Source organism: Callorhinchus milii, unplaced genomic scaffold, assembly GCF_018977255.1.
Source record: "Callorhinchus milii isolate IMCB2004 unplaced genomic scaffold, IMCB_Cmil_1.0 Scaffold1, whole genome shotgun sequence".
NCBI lineage: Eukaryota > Metazoa > Chordata > Chondrichthyes > Chimaeriformes > Callorhinchidae > Callorhinchus > Callorhinchus milii.
The window spans coordinates 37,899,207-37,924,524 of NW_024704742.1; the positions used below are offsets into that span (position 1 = coordinate 37,899,207).

Consider the following 25,318-nt stretch of genomic DNA (forward strand, 5'->3'; position numbering starts at 1 on the left):
CACTCTCCCCCCCCCACCCCCCCACCACTCTCCCCCCCCCACCTCCCACCACCACTCTCCCCCCCCACCCCCACCCCACCACTCCCCCCTCCACTCCCCCCCCACCACTCTCCCCCCACCCCCCCCCCCCCCCCCCCACCCCTCCACTCCCCCCCCCACCCCTCCACTCCCCCCCCACCACCACTCCCCCCTCCACTCCACTCCCCCCCCACCACCACTCCCCCCTCCACTCCACTCCCCCCACCACTCCACTCCCCCCACCACCACCACTCCCCCCACCCCTCCACTCCCCCCCCACCACCACTCCCCCCTCCACTCCCCCACCCCCACCACCACTCCCCCCTCCACTCCACTCCCCCCCACCACTCCACTCCCCCTCCACTCCACTCCCCCCACCACCACTCCCCCCACCACTCCACTCCCCCCTCCACTCCACTCCCCCCCACCACCACTCCCCCTCCACTCCACTCCCCCCACCACTCCACTCCCCCCCCCCACCACCACTCCCCCCTCCACTCCACTCCCCCCCACCACTCCAATCCCCCACCCCCCCACCACCACTCCCCCCACCACTCCACTCCCCCCCCCCACCACCACTCCCCCTCCACTCCACTCCCCCAAATCAGATTGTGCGATGAGTTTGATTTGCATTGAGGGGCGCGTTTAACGTGATTTCCTTTTCTTGTTGGTTTCCTTTTTTTTAAAAAAAGGGGCTTTTGTTATTCGTGTCATCGTTTTGTGGTTGAGTTGGTGGAGGTTTTTTTTGGGGGGTGGGAGGGGGGAAGAGAACCAGAGGGAAAGAGAGGGAAAAGGGAAGAGGATGCAGTCGAGTGTGTGCAGAGTCAGGGCTGAGAAACAGAAGGCGAGACACGGCTCTGTGAGGGTGGAAGTGGTCCTCGAAGGAGGTGCTCCCTGGGGGTTCACCCTGAAAGGTGGACTTGAACACGGGGAACCGCTGATCATTTCCAAGGTAAGGAAAGTCCATCCGCCCCCCCACCCCTGTGGGAGAGAGCGGAACCCCACACATTCCGCTCACCAGATGCCAGACACACACACAGACACACACACACACACAGACACACACACACAGAGACACAAACACACAGAGACACACACACAGAGACACACACACAGACAGAGACACACACAGAGACACACACACACACAGAGACACACACATGGACAGAGACACACACACAGACACACACACAGAGACACACACACACACAGACACACACAGAGACACAGACACACACAGACAGAGACACACACACAGACAGAGACACACACACAGACAGAGACACACACAGAGACACACACACACACACAAAGACAGAGAGACACACACAGACAGAGACACACACACACACACAGAAAGAGAGACACACACACACACAGAGACAGAGAGACACACACAGACAGAGACACACACAGACACACGCAGACACACAGAGATACACACACAAACAGACACACAGATAGAGACAGACAGACCGACACATAGACACACACACACACACACACACAGACACATAGACACACACACAGACAGACACACACACACACAGAGAGATTGTTCATTGCGTTTGTCAAACGTTAATTAATTCTCGAGTCAGGAAACATGTAACAACCCCTCGTCCAGTGTGATCGGTAATTCATTACGTGATACAAAAGCTTAGGATGTCTGTCCACATTCCTTTCCCCTCCAGTATTCTCTCCACTTGGAAGTAAAAGCAAATTGAATCAACTGTAAAAGTTGAGGGTTTTATTGCATCCCCCATCCCCTGCCCTGTCTGTGTGCACTCCTAACATCGCTGTACCCCAGCACTCTGTGTGTGTGTCTGTGTGTGTGTGTGTCTGTGTGTGTGTGTGTCTGTGTGTGTGTGTGTCTGTGTGTGTGTGTGTCTGTGTCTGTGTGTGTCTGTGTCTGTGTGTGTGTGTGTCTGTGTGTGTGTGTGTCTGTGTGTGTGTGTGTGTGTGTGTGTGTGTCTGTGTGTGTGTCTGTGGTGTGTGTGTGTGTGTGTCTGTGTGTGTGTGTCTGTGTGTGTGTGTCTGTGTGTGTGTGTGTGTCTGTGTGTGTGTCTCTGTGTGTGTGTGTGTGTCTGTGTGTGTGTGTGTGTGTCTGTGTGTGTGTGTGTATCTGTGTGTGTGTGGTGTGTGCGTAAAAAAAAGTCGTTCTAATCTACATTCAAGGAGAGCGGATTCCTGGGTTTGTCTCTTCACTGAAGCGCGTCTTTCCTTATGAGCGGAGAGAGAATGCGAGAGAGTTGGGATTTCTGTGCTGAATTAATGAGTGCAAGAGATCCGGTTTCCACAACAACCCGTTCTTTTAATGGCAAACATGCTGCGAGTGGCTGAGATGCCACTGGGAGCTGCATCACTTAAGACGCATTCACATACCAGCGCATCGCAGCTATTGAACTTCGGTATAGGACTAATTTGCAGGTCAAACGATAGAAAACCCTGCTCGTTTCCCTCTGACCGCTACTGCTTGCTGATGAAGTCTGGCTAACTTTGATGGAGCACGTCACATGCGGTAGGCATAAGTAAAGCAGCAATAAGCCCTGACAACGCTGCAATTCAACGGAGCCTTTGCAATGATTCCTAAACCCTGGGAGAAATGTTTGGCAAACTCTTTATCCGGCGAGCACAAATATTTAACTACACCTTTAAAACCCTTCCCCAGTCATTTCGTAATACATAATAGTAATAATCCTTGCATTTGATATAGCGCCTTATCACGTCTTTGAGACGTCTCAAAGCGCTTCACGGCATACACTAAAGTGAATTGCCTGTATATTTTGTGGGCGAAACCTACAGGATGTATTGTTTGAATGAAGCTCCCATTTTCTTACACTTTTGCTGTGGGCAGCCTGAATGTGTTGGTAAAAGAGAAACGAGGCTGGTTTAGGATCTTATGCTCAACGTTATGGTGTGATTAGCATTGCATCAGGAACTTCCTTCACTCAGTGCATTGCAGGAAGTGAACAATTTTGTAAATTATAATTGATCCATTTGTGAATTTGTTCAGTTATTTATTGATGACTATAGGATCCCATGGCTCGTTTTCAAAATAAGAAGTGAGTTTCTCCCAGTATCCTAACTTAATAATCCCCCCAAATAAAATTGGTCACTCGCTCCATGGTTGTTTGTGGCACACTACTGTGCGCAATTGATTGCTGTGTTGCCCCCAGAAAATACACAGTTGATCCACTTTACTGTATATCCTGTGAAGCATTTTGAGATGTCTCAATGACATGATAAGGTGCCAAATCATGTCTCAATGACATGATTTGATATATCAAATGCAAGGATTATTATTATTATGACAATTGTGCCCCAGTTTTCTCCTGTTTTCTGAACCATGCAAATGCTTTCATTGGTCAATCATTCAAATGGATATTCTTCACCTGGAGCTGGGACGCTTAGTCTTGTTAGACTGTTCAACAATGCTCATTCTGGCAAAGGTTCACCAGATAGGAAGACATGATAGAAACCTAGCTCATTGACTTCTCTAGCCCAGGAACACTGAGGCCTGTTACAGTGCACCAATTACAACCATCCCACGTAAGCCCAGATCAGAGATTGAACTTGTGACAAACTGTTTGGCTCAGGACACTGCCATGCAATTCCCCACTGTATCGTGGGGTTGGGGGAAGAAATATCAGTATAGATGTAGATTTATTTTGCATGAGAGTATAAAAATCTCCTATTCTGCTTTGGCCATGCACTCATTATGTGTGGTTGAGGACAAATTGAGCCATTATTGCCATTTAGCAAAAGACTGTGAAGTGGAGGTGGCCGTGAATAGCTATGGGACAAGTCTGCTTTCAATAATCTCGTGTTTAAGTGGATCTGGCTTGCATTTAGTGAACCCCCACAGAAGTATTACTTAAATTGAAAACCTAATAATGTGAGAATAATGCCAGATTCTGTTATAGTTGGTACAGGGTACCAAAATATACAGTAGCATGTTTTAATTATACTATTCTTCACTTAATGGAGTTGAAAATGTATTTAAACAGCAAAACTCTAGCATACATACTGTATTGTCTCATATTATAAAAAGTACCTTGTTTATTAAACTGTTTCTCCAGCAGTGAACTTGGTGTACGTCACATGAACCTGATAGCTGCAAGACTAGATCATGTCAGAGCTGAGATCTTGTAGGTTGGGGTGATGTATGTGGGGTTCCTATTGGAACTTCAGTTTATAACCTGAAGTGTCATTATACTGCAATTTTTGTTGTTCAAATATATTTTAAACCCCAGTGTTAGAAAAAGTAAATCTGTTATTTGAATGTTTTAATTGCTTTCCCTCGAGAGTGCTCCAGAAGCCTGGACTTGTTAGAGCTATTTTCCTTTGAAGATGAGACAACTAAGATGGGACCTGTTAGAGGTGTTAACATTTTGAAGGGGTTTGATAAAGTGAACGTAGTGGACTGTTTCCACTTGCTAGTGAGTCCACAACAACATGGTACAGTGCTGGATGCTATGTGATGTATTCTTTGTGTCAGTCATTATTTGGCCTCAGATGAGTTGCCCATTACATATGTTTTTATATCATTGTGGGACAATGCAGTTTTAACTCATTTGAAGAAAGCATACTTTTTAGAAAATAGTTTAGGAGTTTATTTTGTGCAGCAGGTTACTGTTTGGTGCAGTGCTTTAGAAGAAGCACCTGCAGGAAGAACTTTGTACAATGTGATGGAGATTATGTGAAGTAAGAACATAAGAATTTGCTAGGCGAAGGAAGACCAAGGTCCATCTAGTTTGCCTTCCTCCATCATGTCAGTCGCTTGACATGCTGTGACCCAAACTAGATATTATTTTCTAGCAGAAATCTATCTAATTTGTTCTTGAAACAAATTACATTTTCTGCTTCCACTGTATTTACCAAATAGCCACAGCATGTGATTAAGATTTTAATTACCATTTTTAAAAATAAAATAGATTAAAAGCTACTCCTGTAATACTGTGAATGCTCTTAAGTGTTGTTGCTATTTATGAGATTGAACTTTGGGGATCCTGATGTTGCCATCTCCTCTTTTCTTCTTCTAATGCATGTTTTTATAGATACTGGCACTGGTTTGCATTTAAAACAATGAAAAACCACTCTGCACACAGAGGTTGTACTGTGCTACACCCTTTTCGTTGCTTGCAGTGTGGCATTGTGAGCTAGCTGTGCTGTGGTACTTCCGTTTGCTTTTCTACTGCAATGGCCTGAGATATACAGGGAGCATGAAGATCTATGCACACTTCGGTTCAGTGGATTATAAATGCCATTGATTTATGATAATGACCTATTAGCCTGCCTCAGTGGTAGCACTCTCATCTCTGAGTCAGAAGGTTGTGAGTTCAAGACTTGAAGCTCATGTGATCTAGGCTGACACACCAATAGAGTGCTGTGGGGGGGCTGCATGTCAAAGGTGTCATTGGAGATGTTAAACTGAGGTCCTATTTGCCTGTTCAGGGTGAACATTAAAGATCCTATGGTACTATTTGGAAAGAGAAAGGAGTTTCTTCTGGGATCCTGGTCAACAATTCCCAAATATAAATTGATCATTCTCTTCATGATTAATTAATTAATCCTTGGATTTGATATAGAGCATAATCACGTCATCGAGACATTTCAAATTGACTGTGCATTTTGTGAGTTTTGCTTAAGCAATATCCCACAAACAGCTGTGGAGTTTTATTTTAACAAATTATTTTCAACCAACTGATTTTATTTGGGGGGTTTGTTAGTGAGGAGACCGGGAGAAACTCCCTTCTCTTGTTTAATTGCGTCATTGGGTCTTTAATGTCCAACTCACCAGCAGGCGAGAACTTAATTAATATTCCAACTGAAGGGCGGCACCTCGGACTATGCAACACTCCCCCAGCGCTGTATTGGAGTGTCAGCCTGTCTGTGAGCTCAAAGTCCAAATGTAGGGCTGGAGCCCACGACCTTCTAACTCAGAGATGAGAGTGATATCTATTGAGGGAGGCTGATGATCCACAACACGATCTCTTTGGTGCACTATTTGAATCCGCTTTATACCTTTATATTTGTCCTGTACAACCCTGTTTCAAGTTTAAAATATTTACTTTTTCTACCATTGTTGGTTATAAAAGATGTTTCTGTAGATTTGTAATACTGTAATTGAGGCAACTAAAGTACGGGCAAGCTGTGTGAAGGATAACAGATGAGCAGGTTTTTTTAAAAAAGTGACCCAATTGAAAAATTGTGATGCCCTAATCCGCGAAATTAAAATAGATATAAATGGTAAATGTCAGGAAAACTCTCACTACGAGCTGTTTATTCTGAATAAACTAAATATTAGGTTTTTGACTCCTGATGGCCATAGACCTGAATATATATCCTGGAGGTGTGATGTGATTGCCTTTATTTTATAGCAGGATACTGAGAAATAAGTTCTTCACTATTGTGATGTGTTGCTGAAATTTTTCTATGATACATTGAACACTGAGGGAAACATATAAGTTGAATGAATTAAATAATACGCTCACCCTATATTATGCGTTTGTCAGTTACAACTTTTTACTGTTGCCAATTTTCTCACATCCATCTTGAAGGTGTTACATTCTTGCTTGGGCACTGTTCCATGAATGTCCATGTATTTTCCATATTTGTTTATGTGTGAGTCTTTACTCATGAGTAGCTTATTCCATCACACGGGCAAAACAGTCAAGACCAATCTGTCCTCAAACAATATCTACACAATTAACCTTTCTGCAGGGATCTCCAGCAAAACATTCAGAACAGAAACACTGGATGTTTTCCCTTCTCTAACCTGGGCTGAGATGCTGAAGCCAACTATTCAGCACAAACTAGAGATTCAACCCTGGACCTTCAGTGTCTAATATATTTTTGGAAGAGCCTTATTGTTGGAATGACACATAAGCTGCCCACACAAGTTCTAGTCTGTGCTTATATTATGAGACATTTAGCTGACATGAATTTTGCTATACCTGTAAAGTAAAGGTTTTTATTACAAACAATTTGTATGTACCCCATACCTCCACCACACCAGTCCTTGCCAGGCTCCACCAGCTCCCAATCACTAAATGGATTGATTTCAAGATCCTCTCACTCGGTTTCGTGCCCTTGCACCGCCCTACCTATCCAACCTGCTTAACCCCCCCTCCACCACCTGCTGCCTCGGCTCGGCTGGCTCCGGCCTCCTGTTTGTCCCTCGTGTCCTCCACTCCATCGTCGGTTGCCATGCCTTCAGCCACTACCCCCCGAAACTCTAGAATTCCCTCCCTCAATCCCTGTGCCTTGCGTCCTCCCTCCACACCTTCAAATCCCGCTTAAAGACCTTTCTTCATGATCGTGCTTATAGTCGTCTCCCTCTGCCCCGGCTCGGCGTCAGACTCCGCCATTGTGAAGTACTCTGGGACGCTACCCCATGTGAAAGGAGCTGTGTAAATGCAAGTTGTTGTTGTTTGTGTTTTGAGAGGCTGTTACAGCGCTAAAATGGTGAATCTAAGCGTGCACAGATTGGACCTGAAAGGTTCAACTTGATGCACGTCACTGAGCCAAAAAGAGTTTGTCTTCCTTTAGAGAGCTTCACAAATGTGACCTTAAAGCTCAGCTCTTTTCATCAAGTTGTACAAATTTACAACTTCTGGATATTGTCTACAGTTGGCTGCTGATGCCAAGGGCACGTCTTTTATTTGCTCAGTGAAAAAGGTTTCTTAAAAGGAAAGGGAAGGGGTGGGTGGGGGTGTGTGTGAGAAAAAGAGTCGACGTTACTTAAAAGAAAAGGTTGGGGGAGAAGAGGCTGCCATCTAAATCGATATCAAGGTTTGTGTGTAAGAGGCAGTCTCATAGAAGCTGGGAAGTGAACATGCGGAATGTAGCTGAAGCTTTGGCTGGATTCCAGGACAGGCAGAGGAATGCCAAAAACATATGCAGCTTAGTCAGCCTGGATTGTTTAAACTGCATAAGGACATCTTTTTAAAGATCTGTTCCAGACATCCTAGTCTGCCTGGTTTCCAGTTTAATTCCCTTTATTGAAAAATAATAGCAATAATAATGGTAATAAAAGAAAAGCTTTGCTTAATTGGCAGTTGTTCAGTATTGGAAATCTAAAAGGAAGCAGTGCATTAACCCATTTGTCAGGCAACAGTAAAGGTTAAGACAGTTTGTCTTGTAGTTCAGATTTGTATTAATAGCTGTATTGTGGCTTCTTTGGCAAAAGTTTTACATTTTTAAGGTCCATCTTGGCACTGGGCAAACAGTGGAATAACATTTGTTATCACCGGGTAACTAGTAATTATATTAAAACTTATTGGTCAGAGTAGAAGGTTGTGACAAAAACCTTGTAAATGTGATCTCAAGGCTCTTTTTGATGGCTTTCTAGGGAGTTTTGTGTCTTTGGATCATTTTGTTTGCAGGATATTCTTTAAGAAATAATATACTTTTTAACATTCACAGTTACCTCCAGCCTTTATCTGGAATGGAACGGGTAAATGCAATGAGACACATGATTTAGTTTCTGACTCAAGTCATAATCACTGTTGTGTTCTTTGATTTCATTTTGATTTCAAATGTTTTGGGTGACTTTTGCATTTGCCAAAAATGAATGAGTGTGAGTTCAGTGCTCAGGGAATTCAATACATACTCACAGGTTAGATATAGAGTGAGGTTTTCTGTACCACGTATATTGATACTATCTTTTTTACTTGTACGGAGATTACCTTTTAATGAAAAACAGATGACAGGCATGTCATGAGGGGAGTTCACACTCACTGATGTCAAAAAATCCAGTGCAATCTGTGTATTCATATAATTCATATTAAAAAATAATTCTTATACAGTATGTAACTTATTGCTTCGCTGATGTGCTGTAAAGAGACTGACTACCCCATGAGGATCTGTAGAATATGAACCTCATCCATCTCAAGGCACTGACTATTCTTTGTTCATGAATTTGTCAAACTCAACAGAAGAAAATTAAGCTGTCAGTCAATATAATGTTCCAGACACCTGAAGCTTTGAGCGTCTGTAATTTTTGTAACTGAAGATCAAAGTAAAATAAGAAAATAAAATAGTCCTTGCATTTGACATAGTGTCTTTCACTTCAGAAGGACATCTCAAAGCGCTTTATAGGACTTTACTGTAAGGTGTAGTTATTGTGAATGTGTTGGTACTGCAATGTCTAACAAACAAATATGAATTGAATGATCAATTTTATCTTGGGGTCAGTCAGTTTCCGTAGAGAGGTTCAAATCTGTGGGTCAAAATTCACTTCACTCTACATTTGTATTTGTTAAACATGACCTGGGAGATTGATAATGGTACTTGATGCCAAAAGTATGACATAATGAGCATAATATATATATTTTTAAAATTTTCAGTAAATTGCTCGAGATTACCCTTTAAGATGGTCACTGGCAACAATAATTTGGAAAATAAGATGCAAATGCTGTATTTCATCTGCTGATAATACAAGAACAACTCCTTGAATTTTTACAGTTCCCTTCACATGGGTAACGTCTTGGCGTGCTTCATAGAATGCTGAGCAAGGGAGGGCAAAGGGGTCATCTGAGTCCAATAGCTCAGAGGATGTGTCTTTAATTTGTCTCTTGAGTGGACTAAGTATGACTTGAACACAATGCGGTGTGTGATTAATACTGGTGCGAAATATAAAATCCGGCTTCAGTAGTTATTTATCACACAGACTTTATCTAGTTTCTTACTAACTTCTGCTGCTGCTTTAGTAAATGTATTTTAATTGGATGAAAATATTACCTCATGTACATTCCTTCATGTAATTCCTTTGAAACCTGAGTACAATTCCTCCCTCCCCTCTCCCACATGACATTAGCCAAGAGGAATAATAATGGTGACGAGGACCATCTGTTTTTGTACTTTCCTTTTAGTCCAGTCAACAAAATATAGTTAATCCTTATCAGTAAAAATGTCTTGTACAACTCTTCCTGATTCAGGTTTTCCTCAAAGCATTAGCTTAGCCAATGTCCCTGCTCAGCCAGCCATCTCTCAAATTTGATGGTATGTATGGACTGTGAAGGGAAATTCTACAATTTCTAAGAAAAAGGCCTTTGTTTTCACCTGCATTGACTTTCTAAAATTCAGTTAATTCTCGAAGGTTTTTTGGTCAGCCGAGTGTCTGACACATCTACCCATCGCCATGCTTGAGAGTATCCAGACCAGACAGAGTTTCATATATGTATGCCATTTATACATAGAAATATTCCTGTGTCAGAATGGAATGCGCACTCTCACCTTGGAGGAACCCATCCTGCTTACCTAATTCCATAGAGTATTAGGCACAGGTTGGCAAGAAGCAAGTCTTGGGATCCACAGAGTGTGAGTTGTGGTACAGCTGGAATTTAACCAGATAAAACCGTTGAGAACAATGTCTGCCAAGCTTTCTGCTGCTTGTACAGTTAAGACTATCCTACCTTTTAGGGCTTTGGCTTGTAGCATTCACAGGGTTGCAGGAGCTAAGTGGGAAGAATCCTGGCCCCCCCAGTGACTGGTCTGCCCCTTCAAATCTTGCTCATAAGCCAGGTTAGCTGTCCATTATCAGCAGTGGCCTAGAGTCCTGCGGATCCCCTGGCTCAGAAACTTGATTATTGAGACCGCCAAAGTGGGTTGAGTCGATTCTAACATTGTGTTAACAAGCATGTCACCTTCAAGCCAGCTCAGCTCCAAAGGGACCCTGCTCATCCTTCTCTCTCCTCCTTCCCCTTCCCTGGAGAATAGTCCTAATCTAAATTCCTTCTTCTTGCTCCTTGCCCAATACTTTACCTTTTGTCTGTCACATCTTTGTTTCTCCCTGACTCTTAAATAACAGCTGCTCCACCCCCCAAACTCTCAAGAGTTCCAAACAGCCATGCTTCTTCCCCAAAATTGATAGTCAGAAACATCTTACCTTCTCTCTTCAATCAATATTTTATCATTCTTATTCTTCCATCATTATAAACCTTCAGTTTCTGCTGACTTCAAAATGGGTGGCCTGTACTTCCGCAATCAAAAGTGTTTAGAAAATATCTTTTAAAAATATGTTGTAAGGTAATTAGTCCACCCTAAGCCACTCAGAAAAACAAATTACGTATTTTGGTGTTGAGAAAAATATTGTCAGCAATTTCAGTGTTTATGGGATTTTCTTGGCATGTTTTCATTCACGGGCACATAGGAAAAGTGTGCAGCCAAAGAAAACCCATAGGAAGTGAGAAGGAATTTGCAGCAAAACTGCAGAGGAAAATTTGCTCAGCGTCCAGAAAATGCCTGTTTGTAATCTGAGAGAACTGGGATCACATTTGGAACACTTTTTTTTAAGAGAAAGCATGCCTTCTGTTAACCTTCTTTTCCACATAAATCCCTGGATTTTCAGCTTGGGGGCTGTCCTATGATTTTGAGCTGGTCCACATCCAGTCCTATGGAGTCCTGTAGCTCAGTGGTTAGAGCACTCGCTTTGCAAGTGAGAGACCCGAGTTCAATTCCAGGCAGGGCGAAACCTTGGGCAAGTTTCCTTACTCCACACGCCTAATAATAATCCCTCCAAAAAACAAAAACAATAATTAAATTGGTCATTTTCAATCTACGACTGTTTGTGGGACATTGCTGTGCGCAATTGGCTGCCGCGTTCGCCCACAAATATACAGTCAATTCACTTTACAGTGTATTCTGTGAAGCGCTTTGGGACGTCCTCCTGACGTGAAAAGCGCTATATCAAATGCAAGGATTATTATTATTATCCCTGGAACTCCAGAGACTCAGTGACACCATGATATGAGTTCAGATCATGGGCAATCCTGGGAATTTGAGTGCCTGAGTCCAGTGCTTCCAACACAGCAACAAGAACTTGCATTTATACAGCAATCACAGAGCGCGCGATAGTGGCAGAGAATGACACTGAGCCAGGGGGAGGAGATAGGTGACCATAAACACGGTCGAAGAGGAAGGTCGTCAGTCGCGATCTCCTCTTTCTCCCCAGTTCAACGTCAAACTACAACACAACTTGCATTTATATAGCTCCCTTCATACAAATAGCGTCTCAGAGCACTTAAAACTACGCTATTGTTAAGTGTTCTGAGATGCTAACCCACATGAAGGGAGCTATAAAAATTCAAGTTGTTGTTATCTCCATACCACCCTCTGAATAGTACTGCAGTGTGAAACTCTTGAGATGCAGTCCGGCGTGGAGGGCGCTACATAAATCCAAGTTGTTGTTGTGTGTCAAACAGACTGTGTTCGTAGGTTTACAAGTCAACTGATTCACATAAATACATCTTCTACAGCTTGGAAATAACATGAAATTTGTTTTGAGATTAAATCCAACCCAGATGAGGAGGATATTCTCCTTTCTGCCCCTTGGTAAAATGAAGGAAACTCCAGTTCTGAATGACTGCAAGGCCAAAATTCAAAACTACCCACAAAGATAGAATTAATTTACTAGCCTCACTTAACCACAGAGGTAGGACAGGAAATGGGAGTTCTGTATCACACTGCTGGTGCAGGGTGAATTCTCTTCTGAGAGATTGGGGTTGTGGCATGTTTCCAGGTCAGTGTAATAGAAAGTTTCTAGAATTGGAGAAAGTTTGCAGCACAGAAGGAGACCATTTGACCCATTGTGTCTGCTAGTGCGTGTTTCCCCATTAGAGCCATCTTCTCCAATCTCCTCCCCCTGCACTCTTTAATATTTTTTCCACAAGTATCTAGTTAATTCCCTTTTAAATACTATTGTGCATTCAGCTTCAACAGGATTTTGAGGTAAAGCATTCCACATTTTAACCCTGATTTGAGATTAAATCCAACCCAGATGAGGAGGATATTCTCCTTTCTGCCCCTTGGTAAAATGAAGGAAACTCCAGTGTGTTTGAGGCAGAAAACCTTTGATTTCCAAGCATTTATGTTTTGCTTTGAGGAGTTTGTACAAACATATTTTGAATGTGTATAACAGTGTATTTCTGGGCTTAAACAATTGCCCTAATTGGCATTCGTCTTCCATTTCAGTTTCTCCTTGTTGTTTCATGTGGAAATGTGGGCAGTGAAGCTAGTCTCTTGACATTCCCTTTTCAAGTGCTCAGAGATGCGTGAAGGGCACTATATAAATGCAAGTTGTTGTTGTTTTCAAAGTTCAACTGATGCATATTGATACCTTCTAAGAAACTTGTTTTGCTGCAGCTTGGTGTTTTTGAGATACAAAAAGAGTGGCAGACACTGACCTTTGCCATATTTGGCATTTAACTTAAAGAGACGCTTCAGTCATTCTATCAAGCCATCTTATCTGAATTATACGTCAGGATTGTCGTTCTGAATAGAGTACCTCCTGTATCTTGCTTAAAAAGCAATCATCAGCAAAAAAAATTTCCCCCACAAGAAACTTGCTTCATATTTAGCAGGCTGATATGAATGAGATGACCTGGTATTTTTAGTGAAGAAGGAGAGGATGGAGGGAGAGGAGGAGGTTTTGCTCAGTTTCGCTGAGCTTTTTTTTGAGTGGTTACATGCTGCTAACTTTCAATGTAGAAGCAGAAGAGTGGAGAGTTATTTTTGTGGGATGAGGATCATGGTGAGGGGGTGGGGACATAATGTGAATGCAAGCTGTCTGTTTAAAATGGATAAGTTATCTGTGGGAGAGTAGAAACTTGGAGAACAATTGAAGTTTTTGCTAATCTTCCTAAATGAACATGTTGATGGGCCTTTATTTCCACCTGGGACCGCTGCAAATTAGCAAAAATCTTTAATGATAACCCCCTTTAGAAGTTTTCTTTGAAGTGGAGTGATCTGATTTTATGTTTGATTTCTTCTGCAGTTATTTGTGAAAGGGGCTGAGTATATGTGGGGGAAGGGGGAAGGAAGGAAAAGGTTGCACTATATCTCTTTAAAGAAAATAGGTCAAACACGATTACAATTTTCACCATCTGAACCGGTGCTGTCCTTCAGTCAAAGATCCAGGCAGTTTTTAGGACCGTAATTTGTCCTGTCATCATTCTTTGTTAAACTATACTTGTGCAATGTTTACTGTGATTCTCATGACACAAAAGGAAACAAATCGAGAGGGCTTGTTAATTTGAATTTGTATGAGTGCAGATGAGCACTTCTATGTAAATTGCGAACTGCATACCTCTCATTGTTACAGACCTCTGGGCTGCCATACCAAATCAGTGGGTTGTGTGCTGACAGGTCTTATTGTTATGTAACTGCTCCCTTTCTATTTTGGCTTCCACGGGGGGTATAAAATAAGTCAATTCCTTTATTTCAAACAATACAATGATGTGAATGTAGGAGGAGAAAAAGACAAATTGGACATTGAAGATCCTTTTGCTGTAATGCATTGGTTCTAAATTCCTTAACTCGTGTGATTATGGGCTCGACTGGAATGTCTTGATGCCTGTCAGTTAGCAATATGGTAGTTCTAAACTAACCCAAGCTTGTATTTCCGTGCACTTGTACACTGCAGAATTCATCTGAAATGCTATTATAGTAGAGTCCTCACTAACATTAACAATTTGACCACAAAATATACAGTCTTTCCACTTTATGGCATATATTTTCAAATTTTATCCACAAGATATATGGTTAATTCACTTTACAGTATATTCTGGGAAGTGCTTTGAGACGTCTCAATGACATGATAAGGCATTGTATCAAATGCAAGGAATATTATTATTATAACATTTAAGAGATTAAATGTTGTCTTTTCTCTCCCTCCCCTCTTGTGTCTTTTCTGAGGCTGTTGGAGTTATTTCATCCTGAGAAAAACTCCAGCTGCAACTTATGTTTGTTCAATAGTTCAATACTTTTAAATAAAGATCCAGTGTTTTGGTGTTTAAATATTGCTTATATCACATTTTATGTATCGTACCACCTACGTTGGTCATTCATTTCAATGGTTATTTGTGGGACTTTACTGCTGTGTTTGTCCACAAATACATAGTCACTTCACTTGACTACAATTACCTGTGAAGTGTTTTGAGAAATTTTGGTGCAATAGGTACTGTCTAATGCAATGATTATTATAAACACTGTAGGATAATTAAAAGGTAAATGCCATAGCAGACATTGCAGAGATTTAAGTGGCTAAAGACAGGTTACAGTTGAACAATTGAAAGGCCCTGTTAGGAAATAAAATGAATGGGTTGTACTCGTGTGAAGTACTAAGGGCATTTGATGAAAAATTCAAGTAAGAAGAGGACGCACCAACCTCACTAAAACAAGATACTTCACTCACAATTTCTTTGAGGAAGAAAAGAAACCACAGCCCATCTCAACTGTGGTGAACTATTCTTGCCTTCAACTGGGGCAAAAATCATAGACATCGGCCAACAAAATGGAAAGAGCAAAAATCAAAGGAAGATTGAAAGCATTATCACTAAACCTATAGGGAAAATGCTGCTGTAAGTTGCAAAACATTTCTCTTCAATTTATATAATAATAATAACACTTGCATTTGATATAGCAGTTCATCACACCGTCGAGATGTCTCAATGTGCTTCTTCAGATATACTGTAAAGTTGATTGACTGTATTTTGTGGGCGAAACTCGGCACCCAGTTGTGCACATCAATGTTCCACAAATAGCCATGGAATGAGTGACCAATTTTATTTGGGGGATTGTTGGCCAGGACACCAGGAGAAACTCTTCTTTTTTCGAATAGTGCCATGGGATGTTTAACATCTACCTGGACAGGCAGAAGGGACCTTGGTTTAACATCTCATCTGAAGGACAACACCTCCAACAATCCAACACCCCCCCTCCCCCAGCACTGCATTGGAACGTTAGCTTAGAGTGTGTGAGTTCAAGTCTTGATTTGGGACTTTATCCTTCTGACTCAAAGGCGAGAGTACGATCACTGCACCAGGCTGACGTTTAGCTAGTAATGTCCATAACTGCTCCTCTTCAAATAGAAAATCTGAAATGTGGATTTGGTCAGCATTTCTATACTCTGTACAGTAATGTTCCAGTCTAGAGCTGGATTCCTTTCCCATGCTCATTGGGGCAATGTACTCATTCAGCTTCAGAAAATCTCCAGAAAGCAAGTGTCAGGTGTCATCATCCTTTTGGTTGCTTTCTTGTTGCACTGTATTTGTGGGAGGATTAGATTCTTGTTTATTCCCTAAAGCTGAATTAAAGGGTGCATTTCCTTCGGTTAAATAAGTGAGCTCAGTTTTCTAACTGGAGGAGGAATAAGAATTAGTTAAGCAGTTATTATAGTTATTATTATTGAAGAAATTGTTTCATAATTGAGTATCAAAATTTATTTTCAAATAGACTTAAATAAAATTGTTATTTGTTCAGTAAAATAAAATGGTACCATTGTCATCTATGTTGGCTCTCTGTGTGTTCATTTGGCTGGAATGGCGAAGGGGAATAAGATTAGATATACCTTCACCTCGTGTTTGGTGTTGGTCCAGCAGGTGGCAGGCTGATATAGGGTGAGATAAGCAGATGTCTGTCAGGTGCCTTTTCCACAGGTGAAGGTGTCTTCAGCTAAAGAGCAACTGAGACAAATAAAACTGAAGCGGCTGATAAGGTTCACGTCTCGATCACTACCTTTCACAATACATTGATTCTCAGAATGATCCCCCCGTGTTCCTCCCAAGCTCTACCCAACACACGTTTTCCCCTGGTACAACTTAAAACTGAATTTATTGCCAGCTTACCCTTGCTCCTATGGAGAATATGCTTTGATAGCCCAAATGGCTTCCATTTATGTTGTAGTTTCTATTATTTTATGTAAGGCAAGTTAATATGTATGAAGGTTCACATCCGAAACCTGAATCTCGCTTTCTCATTCAGAAGCTGATCGACCTGGTGTGCAATTACACCAGAATAAATGTGTGTTTAAAGTGTATATAGTTCAGTCTGATACTTCATGTATATGTGCACAATCAGAAAATTGTGCTTTGGGTATGAAAAGCTCCAGGTCCCTGGACAAGCTAATTGAAATAATAATTAACCTGTTCCTGTTGAATCCAACAGATCTAATACGTTGTGTTATCAGTTCACAAATACGTGTGTTGCTCATTTAACATTGTTTACTCAAGTGAGTTTGGGAGTTCAGTTTGTTTTTTATGTTTATGTTGAAGTTTCGATAGTTTGCATGACATTCAAACTTTGAGCTATGGTACAGTTGGATCACAAAGTGGAAGTTGTTTGTCTTTTGGATCCAAATTTCTAGTCATGTGCATTGATAGAGCTTACGAGACTATGTCAAGCTACAGCTGACTTGGAAATGATTGCTGCAGTCAGAGCCAAAGATGTTGCTTGAGGCCAATATCATGCCTGAGCAGAGAGTTTGACAGTTCTTAGAATAAGAGCCCTATACAAGGTTTTAGCTTGTATAGCAGAGTTACAGCAATTCTAGTACTGAATTTCCCTGTAATGAGTGGCACATGTTGTGTCTCAGCATAAAGATTGTGTGTATGCTTGTTAGCATGTTATTAGATTTTCTTCAGTATGTTTTGGTTATATACATCTAGATCTCCCCTTCACTAGAGATTGGATACCCTAAAGATTTTCCATGCTTTTTGTCTGTTTCATAACTTGTCAAATCTAAAATTTTGTTCCAATCTACAATAGTTACAGAACTTAATTTGGACACAGTAGCTTTCGGAGAAATAATAGCAGTGGGGTCTACAGGAAAACAAAATAACTGAAGCACTAAATTAATATTTTCCAGGTCAGTTTATTAGTACTGACATCCGATCCCAATGCTGTCGTATATCCATTATCGTGGAAAATTTGGGAAACTACAGGAAAGAAATAGTTGATGCGTTGGTAGGGGTGGACCGATAGAGCCTTATGGCTGAATAAATTCCACGGGCCAAATGGTATATACTTTTTGTGTGTGTGTTTGTGTGAATAAATAAATATCATAAATGGCTATCATCATGAGAGTCCTCAACATCAACTCAGCAGTGTTTAGGGTTTGCTGAACAAGAAGGAAAGGGACTAATGCAATACCAGAATTTTAAAAGGGTGAGAAAAGTCACCCACAGTAAGCCTATTTACCTAACACTGCTAACATGTAAAGAATCCAATCTGAGCAATAAGATTGAGGAGCACCTGTATAGCAATAACTTGATAAGGCATAGTGGATTTGGAAGGTGAAGGTAATAACTAACAAACCTCCTTTTCTTCTTTGAGGATGTTACAGATTATGTAGATAGTGGCAGTCACTATGATGTAGTTTATTTGGACTTTCAGAAATCTTTGACAAAGTTCCACATGAAAGATTTTTAATTAAACTAAAAGCCGCAGGAATTTGAGGTAGAACATAAGAGAGTGGTTAAAAACACAGAAATTGAGTGTATTCATGTGAGATGCAGTGTCAGACTGGAGAAGTGCTGAGTGGATTACCACACGGGAATCAGTGTTTGTTTCCAATCTACACAAATGACCTGGATACTGAAACCAACTAGTAGGAAAAAACAAGAATTTACCAAAGTATTAAAAACAGTTGTGCAAACTGCCTGGGAAATGAAATGTTATAAATATAGTATCAAGTATTACACCAGATTGGGAGGGAAAGTTTGCTGAGCAGAGGCGGCAAGCAGAGGAGAAGATTGATGAGATCTGGAGCCCCTAAGGCATGGACCGATTGATAATTCACGGTGAGGACTTTGAAATTGAGCCATTGAGGTTTGGTGAGAATTGGGGTGATGGGTGTATGGAGTTTTTGCAGGTCAGGATGTGGGTGGCAGAATTTTGGATGAGTTGGAGCTGATGTTGGTGGAGCTAGGAAGACCCGTGAGGATTGCATTAGAAAAGAAACCTCAAACTTGGTTCAGTTTAAAGGTTTGTGAAGCAGATTGTTGTGCAAATCATCATAGTTTAATGTTCCTCAGCTGGAGCATGGCTGCTGAATCGATTTCAGGCTCTGCTCAGAAATAGTTTCTTAGATGTACATTGGACACCCTTCCTCCAAAATATTTGTTTAAGGGATCATTTTCAATTTTTTTATTAAAGAGATGTTCTCATGATAGCTCTGGAATAGCACAAAAGGCAAATGCTTGATATTTGGAGTTCTGCGCATGTGTGGAACTCTCCTTAGCCCATAGCCAATGTGATTAGGAGCTGGAAGTATAATTCAGGCGTTCTGTTCTTTATCACTTCACTGCTCAAAACGATGCCACTTTACTTTCAGCAGTATAAACAGGGCATTCATCACTTTGCCAGAGAGAGAAAAAATATACTTATATTGGAAAGAGCAACAAGACTGATTGCACTTGTGAAGAAAGATTAGAGAAATGTAAGCATTGTGGGTTGAAAGTGGATAAGGAGGAGATGGGAGAAACACACATTGAAGGATATAAAACACTTCATTTTTATAGAGAAAGTAAACTCTAACTTCTCCTTCAATGTAGAGGCAGAGGACATAAATGGAAATGAATGAAAAGTAAATTTAGATATACAAGGTAAATTATTTACTCAGAGTGATAAATGTTTGGAATAATCTACCCAAGCAAAATAATAGAGGGAGAGCCATTGAGATTATTTAAAACTCAATTAGCTGTCTTGATGGAGGATCTAATTTACTGTAGAGCTTGGTAGTCTGAGTGGCCTTTTTCTTATCTGACATTTCTTATCTTCAAACTGTTGGTTCTGTTTGTTGTACATTTTCATGGAACAAACCATGACTGAACAGATCTTCCCCTTTGGTTACCAACACAAAGAAGCCTGGATTATACACTGCCTCTTCGTCCTTCCTGAAACCTCAGAAACTCATTGTTGCCATCTCACTTTGTTCTGTGTGTAAACATCGCAGAAAAGGGGACACTGAAGCTTCCAGCCTTGATTTGTTTTTGTAAAGCTAGAGCTGATCTTGGCAGGCTGATTGACAGAGATGGGTGGAACTGAGATTGTTCTTGGCTGAACTTTAATTGAATGCACGGAGAGGTTTCACAGCAATTTGTAAAACATTGTAGAAACAAATACGAAGCGATTAATTTCTCCAAAAATAAACAGTCTGCGCGATAGAAGGAGTGGTAATAAACTGGATAGGTTAAGAGTCCCCTGTGGGAAGGGAGTTTGGGGATTGCCTCGAAAAGAGCACCAGTATCCAATTTGAGTGCATGTCATCATCCTGCAAGAGATAACTGATGTGCTGGAGCAAGGTTTTCCTAGGAGGTCCATTCAGCCAGCATTCAGCCTGAGCATGGATAGTGCCATAGTGCATGCCAGTTAGATCCATCCCATTGTTCTTTTCCAGTTTTGCTGAAGGATCAGCTTCTTGTTTGTGTTGTCCACCTCAATATATGATTAAACCAAACATGGTGGATATCTGCAGCATAATGACCTTGGCAGGGAACAGCGACACAATCAACAGCAACAACAAATTACCATTTATATAGTACCTTTCATGTTGGGAGGACATCCTAAGGTGCTGGAATCAGGTTTCATTCCCTCTCCACTCCTAATCTGAGCCATGCTGAACTGAGGCTGAAACATAACTCTGTCATCTTCAGGTGGCTGGCATCCTGGGAGCCATCGCTGGCTGAAGGTGAAGAAGAGGAGGCCAAGAGAACAATACTGAAACGTGCAACTTAATACTCATAAAAACAGTTTTGAAATACCTGAATCAAATGAGAGAGCGAAAAGTTCAACCATTGTCAATTATTTCTGAATGTTAAGAGAAGCCTTTCAAATTAATTCTTGATAGAAAATGCCTGTTTAGTTTCACTTTCTTTGCAACACTGAACTCTCTCAATGTCTCTAGGAGCTGACCTGTGCCTTTTGACTTTGCCCTTTTGGTTACTGAATTTATTAAGAGAATGTGAGGGTCGGGTTAGGAAAGAAGCTGCTCAATGTGTCCCTTTGTTCTTAAATCTTCCATGGCAACAAGTTATTGTTATATACTTCACTTTTTGAAATTGCTTCTTTGCCCACTTCTTTTCGTTAGGCTTTCCCACACAATTTATACTGATTTCACACCTACAATTATTTTATATGGTGAGTTATCAGTGGTTGATCTGGTAAAGGCAGTAAGTGGAGGGAGAACTTGTGAGTGAGAGACTCAGCGCTATAATGGCAATGCTGACCAAGAGTAGGGCCTTAAAATGACCTTCCCGTCAGAAAATGGCAACGAGTACATAAATGAACTAAAATGGGTGAAGTGAAAATATATCAATGGGTGTATCATATCCAAATCTTGCACTGTATTTGTAATACTTGCTTGAAAGTGCTTTGTTTGCCAAGGATCTCTGTTTCAAACTCAAGGCACAATGCACTTTAAGCTCTATTTATGCTTAACAAAATGGAACCATTTTGGAATGATAATCTACACTTACTTTTCAATGATGTCAAATCTGATTTCCTTTTTTGTTCTGCAGTGGTCAGGGATAAGAAAAACCCTGGCTGCTTGGTGTCCCTGTGGATTGATTTCTGTACAAGTGGCTAATATGGTCTAAAGCACATAATCCTGTTAACTGGCATGCATATCTCCTGGAGTCTTGACTGGCATTAACGCATGCAGTGTGGAGGCTGACATTTAATGACTGTGGGAAAAGTGGAATGGAGTCAAAAGATGAAGCTGCAGTATCTGTTTCACTGGCCTACATAGATTAAATTTCTTATCTGAAATACTGTCTTCACAGAACTCCCATTAATCAGTCTCAGGAGAGTTGTCTGAAAACTGGCATTTAAAATCGTTTTGTAATTACGTGAATAAGATATAAATTGCCATCTTCAGTGAGTGCAGACACACATAAGCACATCACCACGTTTTAAACCTAAATCTTCCCAAAGACAAATTCCAAAGTGTAATGTACAATTAGCCATTCCATGAATATGTGTTCACTGGATCACACTTTATCCTTAAGTTTTATTTTACTCTTGACTTTGAATGAAAGCTGTTCTTGTTTTGTGTTCATTGTACTGACATTTATTGTAATGACCCAACAATGGCTCCCAGAAGCAGAATCCATACCCCTGTAATCTTGGAACCAGGTCTTATGTTTGTGCCCTTGCTGAGTGCATGCCCAAAAGGATTAACAATTAACCCAAAATAATTGCACTCAACAAACCTGTTGCTTATAGCACCCGCCTAGTAGGTATGACATCCCACTAGCAGTATTCCTGTGGTCTTAGAATCAGACTCTGACCAAAAAAAAAAAGGTTAGATTTGTCAACCATACTGAGTGAATGTCTATCGGGTTAACTGGTACTCTGTACTGATTCATCTTACTGGGTTTTACATGCTCATGTGCTTGTTACCAAACCATTTCTCTATAGGAGGCCATTACTACACAAACCAGAAGTCAAAAGACTGAACCAAGATAGAACTTTTTTCATATAATGTGTACAGAATTAATGGTACTACTGGTACAGTGTATTATAATATCAAATCAGAAGTACTTAAAATTTAATTTTCAGGCTTAAGAAATTCATTCAGTTATTATCGTTGTAAACTCGGGTAGAGATATTGTGGATACTTTTTGAAAAGCACTGAAAGTGCTCCTTTTCCTCTTCCTTCTAAGTGTTTCCATTTTCAGAATTCGGATAGCTGTATCAGTTTAGTGATATGAATCGTTAGTCGAATTGAACACAACTGATGTGCTGGAAGAACAGAATGGACTCCTCCCCCCCACCGACCATGGCACACACCTGTGAAATTGGGCCCACGGCATTGGACTTGGAGTTTGTGGCATTTGACTCCTGGTTAGTGAGATATCAACTTTTTTACAAAATAAAATACTTAAAGTAGCCAGAATCCACAGCATGACCTGCAAACCGGAAGCCCAAATCATTTGGACTTGGCTTCACAGATGTTGCCATTCAGAATGGTGTCAAGGCAATTTACATCTGGAACATTCACATATCTTAAATATGATTTTTTTTGTTCAGACGGGTGTCTGACATATGCAGAAACCCATCCCCATGATTAAGAGTATCCAAACCAAACTGAGAATTCCATGCGTCCCAGCTACACATGGAAATTCCAGAGATGTTCGATGTGATAAATATTGAATGTAATAAGTTAACCCAGTGGACTCGCCTCTTCATGCACACCCTGGTGCAGGCTGATCGTGCTTGGATAATTAACCACTTTTCTGACAAGACTTTTCAGACTGTGGACTAAATGGTACGTTCTGTTTCTGCACACAGCAATAATAAGCTGAAAATACGACAGGTTTCTTAACACTAAAATAAGATGCCAACAACATGAGGCATTTCTCTTTGAAGTTTGAACCTTACTTTGATTTCCGAACCCTGTGTATTTAGCCAAAAACCATTGACTTGAATGCTAACCTGTTAGCCTATGTAAATTGCTGTTCCTTTGTCTGATTAACTAGTCCTTGTGAGCCACACTTAATTCAGGTTACCCATCCAATGCTAAATAGCTATTCAATCCTTAAATTATCGAAACGAATAAGACTAAAACAACGCAACACCTTTTTGATCTTGCACACCACAAAACAAAAGACCTCTGTCTGATTTGTTGAGTCCACAGTAATCCTGATTTGTCACAATTGTCAACTCACTTTGAGACATTGTTGTATTTGGATTGATTGATGGGCTGGCTGACTGGCTGGCTAGCTGGAGCCTGCAAGCAGGTTCAGCAGTGTGCCAGAACGACCAAAGGCTAGGCAAGGGGCTCGTGGTCTTGTTTTTTTTTCGGACTTGTCCAATGCGTTTTGTTTCCAGGGAATCTTGTTGTTCTCTGTAAGGCAAATTACAGATGCAGCAGTCCTCCTGACCTACTATACTGCCCACAGAGTCTACCCTTCATGATGGTTGGCAATACATGGTCATGCAGATTTATTAGGCATGTGCTGGTGACAGCAAAACGAGGCAGCCCACTCACATTGTCTTTATCTGATATCTCACAATGCAAGTACAATGGGCCACACTTTCTCTAAAACTTCAACAAGGCCTCTTTGATAAATTGCTCTTTTGATTTTTAAGATGTTCTGTTTGAGCTGGAAACTGTTTAGGATCCAAATCAGAGTCAAACTGTTGCATTAACTTGTCTAGAGTACTATCTGATTCCGAATCTTTTTACCCGTTGATGTTCTCATGTTATTGTTGATGATAGCTTTGACTTTGTATATGGCAATGATCAGCATTATTCTGCATTTTAATGTACTGTTCTGAAAATGTGCTGGTTTTGTCATTGCCTAGCCTAGTTTTTAATACTGTATCCCTTATTTTGTTTTGCATACCAATCAAGTGAATATTTCTCTCAATTGTGCTCCTTCATTTTGCTCCTATTTGATTTTCCTGTGGTGCATACTGTTTTATTCAGAAAACCAGAGCAATTGGGTCTGGATACTTCTTTCTCCCTTTCCCCATCAGAGATGCTCTGGGGTTGCCTGCACTCTGCTCCTTTGGTTTGAACTCATTCTCCATGTTCTTGCTCAACCTTCAGGTGGACCAATTGCCAGGCAGGAAATCACTTTGTTTTATGATCTTGCTGAGTGAAACTTGCCCTTTTAAAATAGTGGACTTTGGTTCTCCTAGAAGTTGAAGGTCATAATTGAGACCATTCTTCTCACTTGTTGCAAAATTGAATGAAATGCACTTTAGAATCATAGAAATTTAAACTGCAGAGGGGACTATTTGGCCCATTTGTGGGGCGTTGCTGTGCACAAACTGGCTGCTGCGTTTCGACCACAAATTACACAGTCAATCCACTTTACAGTATATCCTGTGAAGCATTTTGAGACGTCTTGAACACATGATAAGGTGCTATATCAAATGCAAGGATTACTACCCATACCACCTTACTTGGCAGGGCATTCCACATCCCAATAATTCTCTGTGTGGAAAATATTCTCCAAAGTTCTTCTTTCACTCTTCTTGTGACTATTTTATGTTTGTCCCCTAATCACTGACTCCCCTGCTAGTGGAAATAGATTCTCTCTATTCACATTGTCAACCCCCCCTTTCCAACCCACCCTGCCCCTTCATAATTTTATAACTCATAACTTCTGTCAGGTCGCCCCTCAACCTTCTCTGCTCGAATGAAAACAGATCTGAATTCTCCAATCTCTCCTCAAAATTATAGCCCTTCATCACTGGTTTTATTCTTGTAAATCTCCTCTATACCCCCTTCAAGGCTTTAACGTCCTTCCTGAAGTGAGGTTCCCCAAACTGAATGCAATACTCCACCTGCAGTTTAACAAATGATTTGTACGAATTTAGCATTATTGCTTTACTTTTGTAATCTGTGCCCCTATGTATAAAATCCAGAATAGAACTTTATTTTTCAAAACGACTATAGATTACAACATGTATTGATACTTGACTCTTCTGTTCGAGTAAATAATAATAATAATAATAATCCTTGCATTTGATATAGCGCTTTTCACGTCGGGAGGACGTCCCAAAG

The 25,318-nt window shown here is 40.9% G+C and overlaps 1 protein-coding gene across 1 annotated transcript in view; it reads left to right on the forward strand.

The window, feature by feature from the left end:
• Positions 1-657: 657 nt before the first annotated feature.
• The window catches only part of shroom3 (shroom family member 3), a 214,606-nt gene continuing 189,945 nt past the window's right edge, over positions 658-25,318 (forward strand). The window contains exon 1 of the mRNA XM_042340369.1: positions 658-970. Within this exon, the coding sequence (XP_042196303.1) occupies positions 821-970 (150 nt within the window). The 5' untranslated portion in view covers positions 658-820. The remainder of the gene's footprint in view (positions 971-25,318) is intronic.